At 41.3% G+C, this 13,772-nt stretch overlaps 1 protein-coding gene across 2 annotated transcripts in view; it reads right to left on the reverse strand.

Moving 5' to 3' along the window:
- Positions 1-13,772, reverse strand: part of syne1b (spectrin repeat containing, nuclear envelope 1b) — a 69,678-nt gene that overhangs the window by 49,046 nt on the left and 6,860 nt on the right. The window contains exons 2-25 of one of the 2 annotated variants that reach the window (XM_084568820.1): positions 13,252-13,313; positions 10,740-10,835; positions 9,085-9,168; positions 8,732-8,752; positions 8,120-8,212; positions 7,224-7,402; positions 6,919-7,115; positions 6,171-6,280; positions 5,207-5,314; positions 4,979-5,116; positions 4,336-4,500; positions 4,114-4,226; positions 3,858-4,026; positions 3,668-3,764; positions 3,519-3,539; positions 2,997-3,199; positions 2,700-2,864; positions 2,148-2,300; positions 1,906-2,049; positions 1,460-1,627; positions 1,166-1,324; positions 915-1,079; positions 337-471; positions 72-230 (exon numbers count right to left, since the gene is read on the reverse strand). In XM_084568820.1, coding sequence (XP_084424946.1) covers positions 72-230; positions 337-471; positions 915-1,079; positions 1,166-1,324; positions 1,460-1,627; positions 1,906-2,049; positions 2,148-2,300; positions 2,700-2,864; positions 2,997-3,199; positions 3,519-3,539; positions 3,668-3,764; positions 3,858-4,026; positions 4,114-4,226; positions 4,336-4,500; positions 4,979-5,116; positions 5,207-5,314; positions 6,171-6,280; positions 6,919-7,115; positions 7,224-7,402; positions 8,120-8,212; positions 8,732-8,752; positions 9,085-9,168; positions 10,740-10,835; positions 13,252-13,313 — 3,104 coding nt within the window. The remainder of the gene's footprint in view (positions 1-71; positions 231-336; positions 472-914; positions 1,080-1,165; positions 1,325-1,459; positions 1,628-1,905; positions 2,050-2,147; positions 2,301-2,699; positions 2,865-2,996; positions 3,200-3,518; positions 3,540-3,667; positions 3,765-3,857; positions 4,027-4,113; positions 4,227-4,335; positions 4,501-4,978; positions 5,117-5,206; positions 5,315-6,170; positions 6,281-6,918; positions 7,116-7,223; positions 7,403-8,119; positions 8,213-8,731; positions 8,753-9,084; positions 9,169-10,739; positions 10,836-13,251; positions 13,314-13,772) is intronic. The other variant, XM_084568821.1, reaches the window with a different exon arrangement.

Below are 13,772 nucleotides of genomic sequence, written 5' to 3' on the forward strand. Positions count from 1 at the left end.
GAATTATTTCACACTAAGTTATTCAATACATGTAACTCAGCCAGCCGGTCAACCAGCCACACTGGGCTCACCCTATGCTCCTTGATGAGCCTCTCGCTCCCCATGCTCGCCAGGTGCCGGTTCTCCCTGGTGATCTCTGCCTGGCACTCCTGCAGCGACAACATCAGCTTGCTCCTCTCCACTTCCACCTTCAGGTGCAGGAGGTGAAAGGGTGCTTCCGTCTGTGTATCCTAGTATTAAAGAAAGGGAGTGGATTCAGAGCAGCAGAGTTTGTATCAAGCAAATTTTTGGGACAGCTGTAGAAAGTACTATAAAATATTTTTTGCATTAAGTTACCTTCCAGTGTTTATGCAGCTTCCTGACTGTTTCCTGCAGAGACTGCTGCTCCTGCTCCGGCAGAATATCTGTTAGCTCATCACAAGCCTTGAGGAATGTATTCAAGACACGCTGGTCGAGCTGTCCAAAGAACTCCTGCAAGAAAATATATCTCGTCACGTCTGAAACTTTATGCAGGACAGGTGATGTTCCTTCAACATGAATCCTACAGCTTTTATTCTCAGATTCAAGTATATATATATGTATATATATATATATATATATATATATATATATACACATATATATATATATATACATATATATATACACATATATACATATATATACATATATATATACACATATATACATATATATACATATATATACACATATATACATATATATATACACATATATACATATATATACATATATATATACACATATATACACATATATATATATATATATATATATATATATATATACATATCTTCTTTTTTCTTTTTCTTATATTTTGGGACGGCTCATCAGCAGACTTGTAAAAACAAGATTGTAAGAAATGAAACCTGAATCTTGCTCAAGACCCTTACTGTGTGTTTCTTGAGCAGCTCCTCTGGGTTGCCTCTTTCTGTCAGACAGGTCTGTGCCATTTTAAGAACCTTCTCCAGCTCTACCCGTGACTCATCAAACCTCTTCATAAGGCTGCTGTTTGCCTCCACATGCTTTCGCCACTCTGTGGATTCCTTGAACATGTTCTACGCACAGAAACAGGCGACTTTTAAAATGATAGAACACCTCTAAAGGTCGACGTGTAAAATCGTAATAGGTTCATGTGGTTTACCTGTGAGGAGGTCTGCAGGTCCGCTACTCGTTTCTGTAGCAGACTCATGTCCATGTGCTGGAGGGTTTTACTGGTGTTCATTATTTTTTGGATGGTCTGATGGTTTCTTTCTATTACGGTCAGACATTTCTTACAGCTATGTGTGAAGGTCGCCAGCTCCTGCAGTATTAAATAACAGTCAAGGTGTCAGGAATTCATTCATTTCATGTGGCATTCAGCTAAAAACACAGCTGAAAAAAAAAGTAAAGCAAAAAAGTAATTAAGTTTAATTATACCGCAACTCATATTAGTCACCTGGCATTTCTGTTTGAAGTCTACTGGTCCCTCAGAGTCTGTGGTGCTGGTGATGTGACTAGCCTTCTCCAGAGCTTGGTAGAAGCCTGTGATGTTCTTCTCCATTTCCTCCAGTGGAGGTAAAAGGGACTGAGACTCCCTTAGTAGAGGCAAACATCTCTCCCTTACCTGATTGGAGGACAGCCAGGTGATGAAAGTGAACCACAAGTAGATGTTTAATCAGTGACAAACCACAATTTTTTGAGAATAGGTTTAGTTTTAATAAGTTGTGTGAGCTGCAAAACATTGCTAGAATATTAAAACATATATATTTCATTACAGTAAAATTAAGCTTTCATATGTTATTTAAACTGTGTGACTGACATGCATAACAAGTGGTAGACCTTTATTTTATTATATTAAATGAACCCTTATAATATATCTGAAGTATACCAACAAGGACACACCTTACTCAGCTGCTCTTTGATCGAAGCCATCACAGCCATCATCTGTGAAACTTCCTCCTGTGGAGTGTCTTTGGTCAACAGCTGAGCTGTGCGGCTTGCTGCCTTACAGGCTGCTTCCATGGCTGGCACTTTGTGCTTGATTTCCTACAGGATGTCGAAAAATAACCATGTGATCTTATACAGGAGAGAGAGTAAAGTTTTGTCTACTCGGGGGGGAGAAGATGACACCAGGGGCTGCTTACCTCAACGTCTTGAGCAAAGGCTCTGACATTCAGGAAAGATACTTGGACGGGTGCATTCATCTTCTCATTAGTTGCATCCATGAACATTTTCAAGGTGTTAATACCATCATGGTAGTCTTGCCTCAACTTATCCACCTCATCTGCTCTTGCATACTGTGGATGAAAAGGAGGAGGACAGAATATTTTTTAAAAACTGTACCTGGATGAGAGGTATCAATAAAGGTTCAGTGTGCAGGATTCAGTGGGATCTAACAGTGACATGGCAGACTGCAACCAAATGAATACCCATCATCATCCCCTGTTAACCATGTAAGAGAAAGTACAATGGCCGCTATAAAACATGTGGAAGACTCTTTGTAGAGCCAGTGTCTGGTTTGTTCATTCAGGGCCACAGCATGACATCTTCCCTCTACAGTAGAGGCAAAGATAACAGGAACATGCTTCTTATTGTCAGCTGATTATACGCTACTGGAATGATGATTTTTGTCAACAGATCCCTCTAAATCCTAAACATGTTTTGGTGTTATATCTTTTGTTCGAAAGTGCATTTACATGTTTGACTTTGACAAACAGCTCCCTCCATCTCCCGTTCAGCAGGAGAAGCTGCTGCTTCAGATCTCGCGAGACTGTTTCATCACATGTCTCAATGAGGAAGTTCCCAGCATCATTCATGTCCATGTGCTGCTGGATCCAGTGAGAGAGGTTTCTGAAAAAGTCCTAAAACAAGCAAACAAAAGCCACAATTAGTGATTAACTGTGCACTTTCAGTACATGGAAGAAACATTTATCAGCAACAACAAAAAAAGGCGTGCAGTGCATGCTCGTAATTGCATCTCTGGATGTACTTACACGTTTGGCATTATCTGAGTGGTTGAGCATCTGCTCAGCGTCCTCCAGCCAGGCCTGCAGAGCTGCCACTGTGCTACTATACTTCTCCCAGTTAGAGATCACCTCCTCCAGCATGCTGCGAACACTGCGGACCTCCAGAGCCAGATTCTTCCACTGAGCCGTGCTCTCACTGAGGAACTTACTCACCCCCTCTGCTTCATCAACTGAAAAAAATAAAACATGGAGCTAGTCAGTTTAGTTCAAATAAATATGAGCTAACTAACAGAAGAACATCAGTGCTGTATTATATTGTGAAAGCTGATTGTTTTGGCTGGTGCTACGGTGCATTAGGTCAGAAAAATCATGCTAAATTAGCATTCCAGCTATTGTTATGCTTTCATGCAGAATGCAATATGATTTTTCATTTTTGGGAGTTTAAACAATGTTAGAAAAGAAAAGTGCAGCCCCATATTAACAGAAAGAAGGAACTCAGGAGACAGGCAATTAAGGTTTTAAAGATTGTCGGACTGTTTTTGGACTTACCTTGGTTACAGGTCTTAGACCCTGTAACATGAAATCAGTAGTAACACTGTTTACTTGGAGCCCGAACAAAACACTTCCACACAATATATGTATAATATGAACAAATAACAGACAAGTTGGGAACAAAACAGAAACAGAAAGAGACTTACTTGAACTGTCAGACTTAACATAAACCTCTGCAGATTGCTTCAGAGCCGTGAAGATTATCTCGTACTGCTCAAAAAATCTGTGGCCTTCAGTGAAAGTCTGGAATGCAAAAAGGCAAGCGTGTAAACAGCCTGACAGACGCAGACAGTCAGACAAATACTGCAGCTACGATGGACGGAGATTTAAACTTACAAGGTAGCTTTGCAGGAGGAGTTCAACTGAATCCCGTCGGCCATATTTAATGATCCAGGACTTGAGCTTTGACTCGGCCAACAGAAGAAATGCCATGAGTCGATACTTCATTTCCCAGAATTCCAGTTTGATTAAGTGAGCGTGAGACGACGTAGATACAAAGTTGAACCTGCAAGTTAAACAAACGATTGGTTATCACTCTTAAAAGGCCTTAACGGGACAAAAAAATTGTAAATTATACTGATATAGGTCTTACCGTTCTGCCATATCTTGGAGCTGTTCAGGTGGGACAGGTACACCGTTCACTGATCTGTCTCTGTGGATCTGCTGGAAGGGCTGCCTGTGTGACTCCAAGTTTTTTAATACCTCCTGCAAAGTTCACCACAAAAAAAAAAAAAAGTATGCCCACTCTGGCTTTGTTTCATAATGATAATAACACCACAGTTATCCAAATACATTGGAAGGCATGCCATGTTACCTTGTGCTGCTCCAGTTTTCTGTGTAGAACATTGGCCGTCTCTTCATGAGCATGTTGGATGGGAATGTCCTCTCTCAGAGCCATCTCTGCTCTGTGAAGCCAGGCTCCAATCACTCCCAGAGGCCCAGGCAGGGACTTGTCCAGATGGATGTGCCAGTCCAGCAGCTGCAATTGACACCCATTAAAACAACCCACTCTAGAGAAGCAAGCATCCCACCATAGAGGAGGCTATGATGATCAAAACCTTTCCACATGTTCACAAGCAATCGGGACACAAAAGAGTTTTATGCCAGTCTAGACAAGCTGTGAATGTCCAGAGGAGTGGACCGCCTGAAGAACAAAACCGCCTCTGTTCTCATCTCCTCCTCTTTGAACAAACTGATTCAAGCGCTTGAACCCGACTGAACTTCCACTGGCAACGAGTACACAGACGAACCCTGACTCGTGTTTTCTCTCAGCTTCCAGAGCAATGATGCAACTTGTTTTATCAAAATGGCAATTTAAAAAAAAGAAACAATAATCTATTATTAATCATCAGGTTTTGTTTAATTTAGGAATGATTAATTATCATAATTAATTCTCCTCTCTCTCTCTCTGTGGCTTGGTGATTAATTATTCATGTCGTAAAGAATAGTACAATTACCCTGGCAGACACACGGTCCCAGGCTTGTTTGACCAGAGCTTGATCCACAGACAGCTTCCCATCCTTGTGGACTGGCTGTAGCAGTGGGTCTGTCTGCTTTTTCTTCATTTCATACTGTACACGGAAGTTCTTGAAAGCCTGCAAAACAGAAGAAGAAGATAAGATAATAACTCTCCGTGTCAAAGCAGAACGTAGCGAGGCGCTTTTATGTTTTCACGCCTAACCCACCTGATATTTGTCCGTGAGGTTTCCCTCTGCTCCTTGGGCCCGCAGGACATCTCTCTCCAACTGATCTAAAAACACCTTCAGCTCCCTCAGCATCTTCCGCTCCTCTCTCTGTCACATCCAGGAGACAACAGCTTAGACTGGGAACAAACCTAATCAATTTTTCTAATTAGCATGCCAAAGGGAGCCCCGCACCAAAACGACATTCCAGAAACACACAGTAAAAGATTAGAAGGAGTTTTAGAAGTTATGTTGAGAGGAGATGAAGAGGGTATAGACACTGCAATTATCTTCTTCTTCTTCTTCTTCAAACCATCAATTTAGTCTGTTTAGTTTGTCGGACATACCTCAAGCATTTGCTCTATATCTTGGGGACCAAACTATCCGAGATAGAAAGCAGCAAGGCACACACAGAGAGAATAAAGGCAATTAAAAGAAAGAAGCAAAGTAGATGGGGAGTAATGGGATGAGGGTGAGGTGGGTATGCACTCCAAACAGAAAGCATGCAGCTCTTTGACCTGAACTCTCACCTGGAGTACTGGCACTGACAGTGCAAAAGTTGGAATTGAGCCAAGAAGCAGCTTAATGTGCACAAAAAAAACAAAAAAAACATAGGTACATGGACAAATTAAATGAGTGTGCGATGATAGAAAACAAAGTGTTGATGATTATATCACTGCTGTGTTCATGCAACTCATGCTCTGATTGCTTTGATTCACATGTTTATGAGATACAAGCTTGGAAACATTAAGCTCTGCAGCAGGTGAAGTAATTTGAAATAAGTGTATACTGTTGGCATGATCTCTTCATGTCTCTATATTTGACGATATACAAAGAGTTTCTGGGTAATATGGATGGAAACAATACATAAATATTAATTATAATCATGAGTTACACAATGACACCATGTAATGGCACCATGTATCACTGTACTGCACATATGGTAGGAAATATTTAAAGAAGGTACCTCATCCTGCTGTCCATCAGTCTCTGAGTGGTGGGGGTTTGGGTAGTGCTTGAGAAACTGAGCCACATACGTCATGATGGATTTCTCATCCGGCTTGTCTACGTCCACATCTACACAGAGCGACACAAACAACGCAGACGAAACTTTACAAATGATCTAAACTGAACGACAGATGCAAACTAAAAACATTCCCTCATGTCTGGGGAAACAAGAGGACTAAATGACCATTAAATGAGCCATTTAGTTTGGTTTTGGGTAAATATGACATAAAAACATTTTGAGTCCTCTAAGGGGTAAATCTACCGAGGCCTGGCAGCTAATTATACATGTCTACTTTCATCTCCATCCTTGAACTGATGTTTCTGGAAATCAGGGTCAAGCTCCTGTTAAAGCAGAGACGTCTCGGTGCAGCTCTTTGTGCAATAAAGCATCACGACTCTGCTAGAGAAGACAGGACTGCAGAGCCACTGCAGACTGCTTCGCCTCCACGGGCTAAAACTGAAAGGTACGAATAAACCTGATTCTGACAGCGGTATTTTCAGGACACACATAAAATACTCATGTAGGAGGAACTGACGTAGTATAACAATTATCATTAATCTATTGCTGTAAAATGCAGTATATTTGCTGCTTTTACGTCTACAAACATTAGTTAACATCCAAATGCTCATCAGTTTGAAATAAATGAATGCTATTTTGCCACAATGGTAGATAACACTGGACTTTTTGTGGATAAGGTCAAGGGCACCTTCTGGATCAAGCAGACGGGGAATGCCCAACTCATTCTCCGCGAGTGTAAAGGCATCCTCCAAATTCTCCTTGTTGCTTCTCCGCCGTACCACCTGCATGTCCACCAGGTCTGGCCTGATGGCGTGCACGACCGACTGAAATGCAACACCATCGCGCCAGCTGGGACCAAAGTCCTTCACCTCAATTCCATGATGCCTGAAAACAATATATGTAAGAATTTATTTCTATTCTTACAGGATACGTCACGTAAAACTACACAAAACAATACTAAAATAGTATGATGGCAATCTGAAAGTGACGCACTTGGCTGCTGTGCTCTGCACCCATCTGAGCAGGGCCTTCTTGGCATTGCCCTGAAATTTGGTGACCACTTTCCTCTTCATGGGAGGGCTTCCTGTTTCAGAGGTGTTAATACTCTCCACGGAAGAGTTGCTGTTGGACAGGGCCTGGAGGGCTTGCAGGTTGCTGGTTAACTCCTCAATCTAATTGAGAAACAAGAAAAGGAAATATAAATGAAAATTATGGATTTTTTTCACACAATCAATACACATCATTTAGATGCTGCTGTAGCCTATACGTCTATTGACTTATTTGCCAAAAACCGATCAGCCACAACATTATGACCACTGACAGGAGGAATAAATAACATCTTGACATCATGATCATCTTGTGACAATACAATATTCTGCTGGGAAACGTTTGGACCTGGCATTCATGTGGATGTTACTTAAACATGTACCACCCGCCTAGACCAGACCAGACACCCCTACCCCATAGCAATCCTTGATGGTAGCAGTCATCCCCAGCAGGATGCAGCCTGACACAGACACACACACAAAAACGCTTTAGGAACAACTAAAAAAAAACATGAAGAACAGCACAAGGTGTTGATCTGGCCTCCAAATTCACTAGATCCCAGACTGATCAAGTATCTGTAGGATGATCCACAGAGGCCCCTCCCCTCAAAGGCCCCCCACTAACAATATTCTGTTGCCAGACACCACAGGACACCCTCAGAAGGCCCATGTCCAGTCTCTGATGAGTCACAACTGTTTTGGAGGCACAAGAGAAACCTACACAATATTAGGAAGGTGGTCATAATGTTATGCCTGATCAGTGTAAGTCCGTTGAGGTACATGCCATATGTTCTGCACCATTATTAAACTCTCAGGATTTAGAGACATCATATGACGTATTACCTGGAAGTAGAGGATAATGGTCCACATCAACCCAAGGACAATTGACGGTCGTCCATCTGCGATGTCGGTGGCATGAATATTAACAAGTTTGATCTGAAATTAAAGCCAAGCAGAGAATCATTTTTGCAAGTTGCATTCAGACAGTTTGGAAGTGAGAGTTTACACCTAGAAAAAAAAAGCCTTTGACAATCATACGGTCCGAAATAAATGTCAAGCTCTAGTTTGCTCAAACTCATCAAAGTCAAGCCTTTGATGCAGTGAAGTGTTGTCATTGCAGAAGGCAGAAACAGCCACAACAAACAGTCAATCAGATAAAACAAAAGAAACTAATTAGAAAGAAAAGCAGATGCACCACAGCACTGCAAACCTTGCACTGGAGAGCATTTCTACTTTTGACCAGCTCTGAAGTGTAGTGAGTCAGACACACCAGTAATAGGTGTTCTAGTCAAAATGCATCAAAATGCATCAAAATGCATATCAGTGGAAAAGCGCAACGACTACATTCATAGAAACAGAACAGCTGTATCCAAGCGCCATGTTGTGTACATCGTGCATTAAAGGAAAGGAATGCATACAGAGTTTGATCACACAGGGCGTTTAATGGCGACTGACCGGAGATCCTCGGTACACAGACTGAAGGCACACACGACGGGAGAGAGATCACAACAATGTAAGTCTAAGTCCTCAGGGGAACCCAGATGAAAGTGGGACACAAGCTCCGTAGAGCAAAGGGATTTAGAGGTGGGTTATATAATCAAGAAGTCCTGTTTCCTGCTTCTCTGAACGTAGTGCATGTTGTACAGACATGGACACCTTATGCACGCTAAGAAACATCCAATCGATAGCGTTTTCTCAAGAGAATTAAATCATGCATTTGAACTCTTTAAGACTCGGCACTGTTTCACCCAGTAGGATATCTAGTTTACATTTATAAGGTTAAATTGTTGCTGTGACTGCGTGCTTACCTTCCTGCCTTCAAGGAATTTGAGCGCAGTGCCGATGTTGGAAACCCAGTGGATCCTCTTCAGCTGGCGGCCTTGTTCACAGGGCTTTAGACAGGGACGATGGAAAATTGAGATTTAGCAAACCGAGGAAGTTGTATCATATTAAACCTGAGGATATACTTTTTCTGATTACAACATGATGAGAATCTAACTGCCGGCAGCAATTTTGTCTTCTCGAGATCACGATATTTGCAGCTAATTGCACTGTAAGACTAATTTACCACAGAGTTCTGTCTATGTTAAAAATCTGTTTGATATAATCCTGAAAGCGTTGGGCAGTGCTCCCTATGAAGTGCGACTGACTCATTCGCCAACTAACAGCTTTACAGATGACATGGCAGTTTGTATCAAGACAGGTCTAATTACTATACCAAACAGAATCTGGGTCAGTGTGTGTGTATGTGTGTGTGTGTCTGTTAATGTGCGAGTGAGACAGACTGGAGCACTAACAGCTTCTCACAGTGGGGAGTCTCAAATCTAAATTGTGTCTCCTGTGCAGTGATCCAACACTTTCATCCAAACTTTTTGCTTTGGTTTTGTAAAATGCACGTATTATAGAAATGGCAAGAAAGCAGAGACGGACAATTCCTCTCTTTGATCCCCAAGAGACGTCACCACAGCAACAAAACAATCCCGCTAGTTTACAGCAGCAAAAACCCAGCAGCATATAGCGAAGTGTAGAATAAACAACAAACCACCAGTTATGGTGGTTTGTTGCCTAACCAGACGAGAGTATTGGAGAATTTTTACAGCAGTTTGCTTCTGTCGCTCAGAGATTAAACGTCCCGTGTTTAGGATTTAGTGGAATCTAGTAGTGTGGTTGCATCTTTATACCCCTCCCTCACACTTCTCCTCCTAAAGCTGTGTTCACATAACCGATGGGACGCCGGCGATATGACTCTACGAACCGATCCTCGTCACCGTGGGAAACTGTTTGGGATGTGTTACAAATCAGAGCTGAGCTGGATGACACCGTGAAGTCTCAACCAATAATATGTTTTTATTTCACCAGTCGATTTTTAAATTGATGGCGACTTAACAACGTCAGTGAGCACCTGTTCTGTAACATTAGTCGCTAATAGTGAGAATACATGTTTGTAGAGGAATCTTCAACATTAAAAAAAATGTGAAAGGGCCCCCTCCTCAAGCCAGTGTTTGGTTTGTCTGTTTTGGGCTACTATAGAAACACAGCTCCATGGTAGAGGACCCACTCCCTATTTAGATACAAAGGGTTTGTCTGAGCTAACGAAAACACAATAATTCTTAAGTATACATGATGATATGCTACTGAAAACTTACTAATTAGTAATTTACTCTATTTTAATAATATATTATTGCCTGAAACCTGAGCAGAAACTCCAAAACAAAATGCTTATTCAGTCTAAATATTGCCCTAATCAGTTTTTAGTGTGTATATGACAAAAAAACATCTTAAATCTTAAATCAAATGAACTTTTATGCAGGTTTCATGTTTTAAACCAGCAACTGCTGCTTGCTGTGAAGGCCTTGGTTTTAAAAATGAACACATGAAATTCAGAGAGTGTAAATCACCAAACATTGCTGACATAACATGCAATTCATGTTTAAATCCTGTGCAAAATAATAGCAGCACTTACAAGTCTTTGGCCAGACAGGACCTCCAACAGAGCCAAGAGCTTCACCCCATCCTTGATGTCCTCAAAAAGGTCGTTAACCTCTAGTGGTGGTTTATGCTGGAGGAGAGAGGACACAGCTTTAACACGCAGAAACAAAAACAAGATGTAATTAGAAATAAATCAGCAATGACAGCTAATAGGAATTTGCACAAAAAAGTGAAAGGATATTGGTATTCTGGGACACTAGCAGAGACGAGGAGAAACCCAAATGCTGTTTGTGAGAAACAGGCTTGTTAACAACAACCACAGAGCCTCCCTGCAGCTGAAAAGATGGTGCCTTTTCCTCAGCAGTGGCTTGTTGCCCAGTCCTGAGGCGATGGTACTCATTTAACCCTAACTGGATACTGAGTCCTGATATCATATCCACAGATCCACTGCACAATCTCAAAGACGAATGACAGCGTTACAACCTACTGTGCTGCACATTCAGCTGAGTAAACCAATGAAACAGATGTTTATTTATTCTGCATGGTGAAGCTTTAATTAAAAGGAGGACTCTCCGTGGGAATTCTTCGCTTGGCACAGTACACAGGCCTTTTCACAACTCAACATATTCCATGACAGGATGCAGTTGGCTGCCTATTTAGGGCAAAACAGTGTGAAGAGGCAAACGTCTGTCCTGTTATTGGGTTCATGCACCCACTTTTTTTCCATCTAATCACAAAAGAACTTCAGAGAATCAGTAATGTTTACTTCTCCACCTTTCAAATTAACACTGCAGCATATACAATTAAGTGCAGCACACTTTAAGACTATGAAATGTCAATAAAAAAATGAAGTATTATTTGTTTGCAAAGCTGTTCTGTATTTCTGTGTGTCAGACAAGAAATTAAAACAAGAAAAGCAACCCGTTAGTTTGCTAATGTGCTAAGACGTGCACAAAATAGCCTTTGTCATTTGGAAATCATGCACAGTCTGAACATATACTTTACTCAGACACATGAGAATTCCCAACAATGGAAAACTGATAAAACTACTGGAAAGGTGCTTAGTAATGCAGTAACAGAGGAAATGGCCACAGAGGCTAGAGGGGAAGTGGAGGATGTCCAAACTTAGATAACACACACTTTCACCCACTTAAAATTTCAGTCAAATATTCATATTCAGCAGTTATCCACAAAGAATTTCTAGTAGAACATTTATGGTGTGTTAAATGCGACAGTGACATCTGTAGTGTAAATACAGCTCAGAGGTATTGCTTTCGTGATGTGGCTTATGCTACATTAGTCTTATTGGTATGCACAGTGAGTGAGCTTGAGCGCAGTGCATGAATAATGATGAATAGACCAACAGAGAGTCCCATCACCAGCCCACCACATAACTCAGATTCCTCCAAAGTTTCAGAAGCCAGGCTTTGAAACCGTTGTGGGCAGATCACGCTCAACAAAAGACCCCTCTAAACCAAATCTCTTTTCACCAGATCCCAGACTTAAAACCTGTAGCGTTGTTTGCGCTGCACACGCTGCTGTGTCATCTGTGATTACAGTTATCTAAACATTACCAGCTGCTTTTATTCTGAATTTTTTAACAATTTCCCCCTGTAGATTAGTTAAATAAATTGTGGTTTTAAGGTTTAAAGCGGTGAGTGATCTAATTTAGCTTGTGTTATTTTAGGGACATGTTGTGATGCAATGCAGCATGAGAGCATGTGTTATTGTTGTGCACTCAGTGCCTTGGAATTTACGTGCATGAACCTTAGCAGCAGACGACTGCCTGCAGGGAACTGTCCTCACCCTCTTGCTCTCCATCTGCACACTGCATCACTGTCCCTGCCAATCCTTTCCACAAATACACACAATAACCAAACACCAACGCATATACTCCCTTGCTTACACCGGTTTCTGAATAATTCCATTAAACCCACCATATGCGCGCATGAACACACTCCACTAGTGGTATCATCCAAGAACAAATCCCCCTAATGATATGCTTTAAAGCTGAACTGTCTATCTGATTATGTCATTTACCTCTGCAATGACCTATCGGTAACTCTTGTCACACAACAGACCAGAAGATTCATGTCAAGTATATTGTGCAGGGAGTACGTTCTTTCTCCGAACCATTAGATCCAGCAAACTGTCATTATAACCAAACAACCCTTTTCCATTAAACGTGATCTGATTTTGAGTGCTTAAGAATCGAGGTAAACGATGTCATTATTCACTGAGTAAATGTAATTGTCTTGTGCAGCGTTATTAAAAGCCATTACTGTTGCATGGGGAAAAAAAATAAAACATCTTGGAGCCAGTTTTAAAGGCGTGACGGGTCAGTAGTTGCATAAACATAATGAGGAATAAAAACATCATGAGCTTGTCGGATGACAGAAGGTCAATATTGCGCAGTTTCCAACTTATTTGTTGTTGTTTAGAAGGAGCATGATGAGCTTGCAAAATTCTGCGACTCTTGGCAAGTGATTTATGACGGCCTAGCAGACGTAAGCAGAGGATAGCGTGGATGGAAATTCTTCACTTACCTTTGCTAAATGAGAATTGATCCATTTCGTGAAGGTTCTCTTCTGCACCGCTTCTTGCTCATCTGAAAATTAAAACCACACAGTGTTATGTCGATGCATGATGGCAACACCGCACGCTCTGATGGTCGACTGTGAAGCCCCTACTTGGACAAGAGGAACTTGTGATATTCATAGAGGACACACAATGAAACATGACGTTCAGAGCTGTTCTTGCAAGGAAGTGGCTGTTAATCGATTCTAGATATGGACACGGTTGAGTTTATAGCTACCACAGACTTATAAAACACATCAAATATTCATCCATAACTATAATGTGTGTCGGTTATAGCCTTTGTAGGGCTCAGTCAAATTACAACTGTATCCCACCTCACACTGCATAATTTTACACCGCCTCCAAGATGTCAAGTAGCACTAGAGTCCTGCACAATTCATGTTAAAATGTACCAGCTTCTGCGATCATTAGATGTGTGCAATTAAGACAAGATTGCCACTGCTATTATCATAGATGCTCCTGAAAAGTG

Source organism: Chelon labrosus (assembly GCF_963514085.1).
Source record: "Chelon labrosus genome assembly, chromosome: 20".
In the NCBI taxonomy this organism is placed as follows: domain Eukaryota; kingdom Metazoa; phylum Chordata; class Actinopteri; order Mugiliformes; family Mugilidae; genus Chelon; species Chelon labrosus.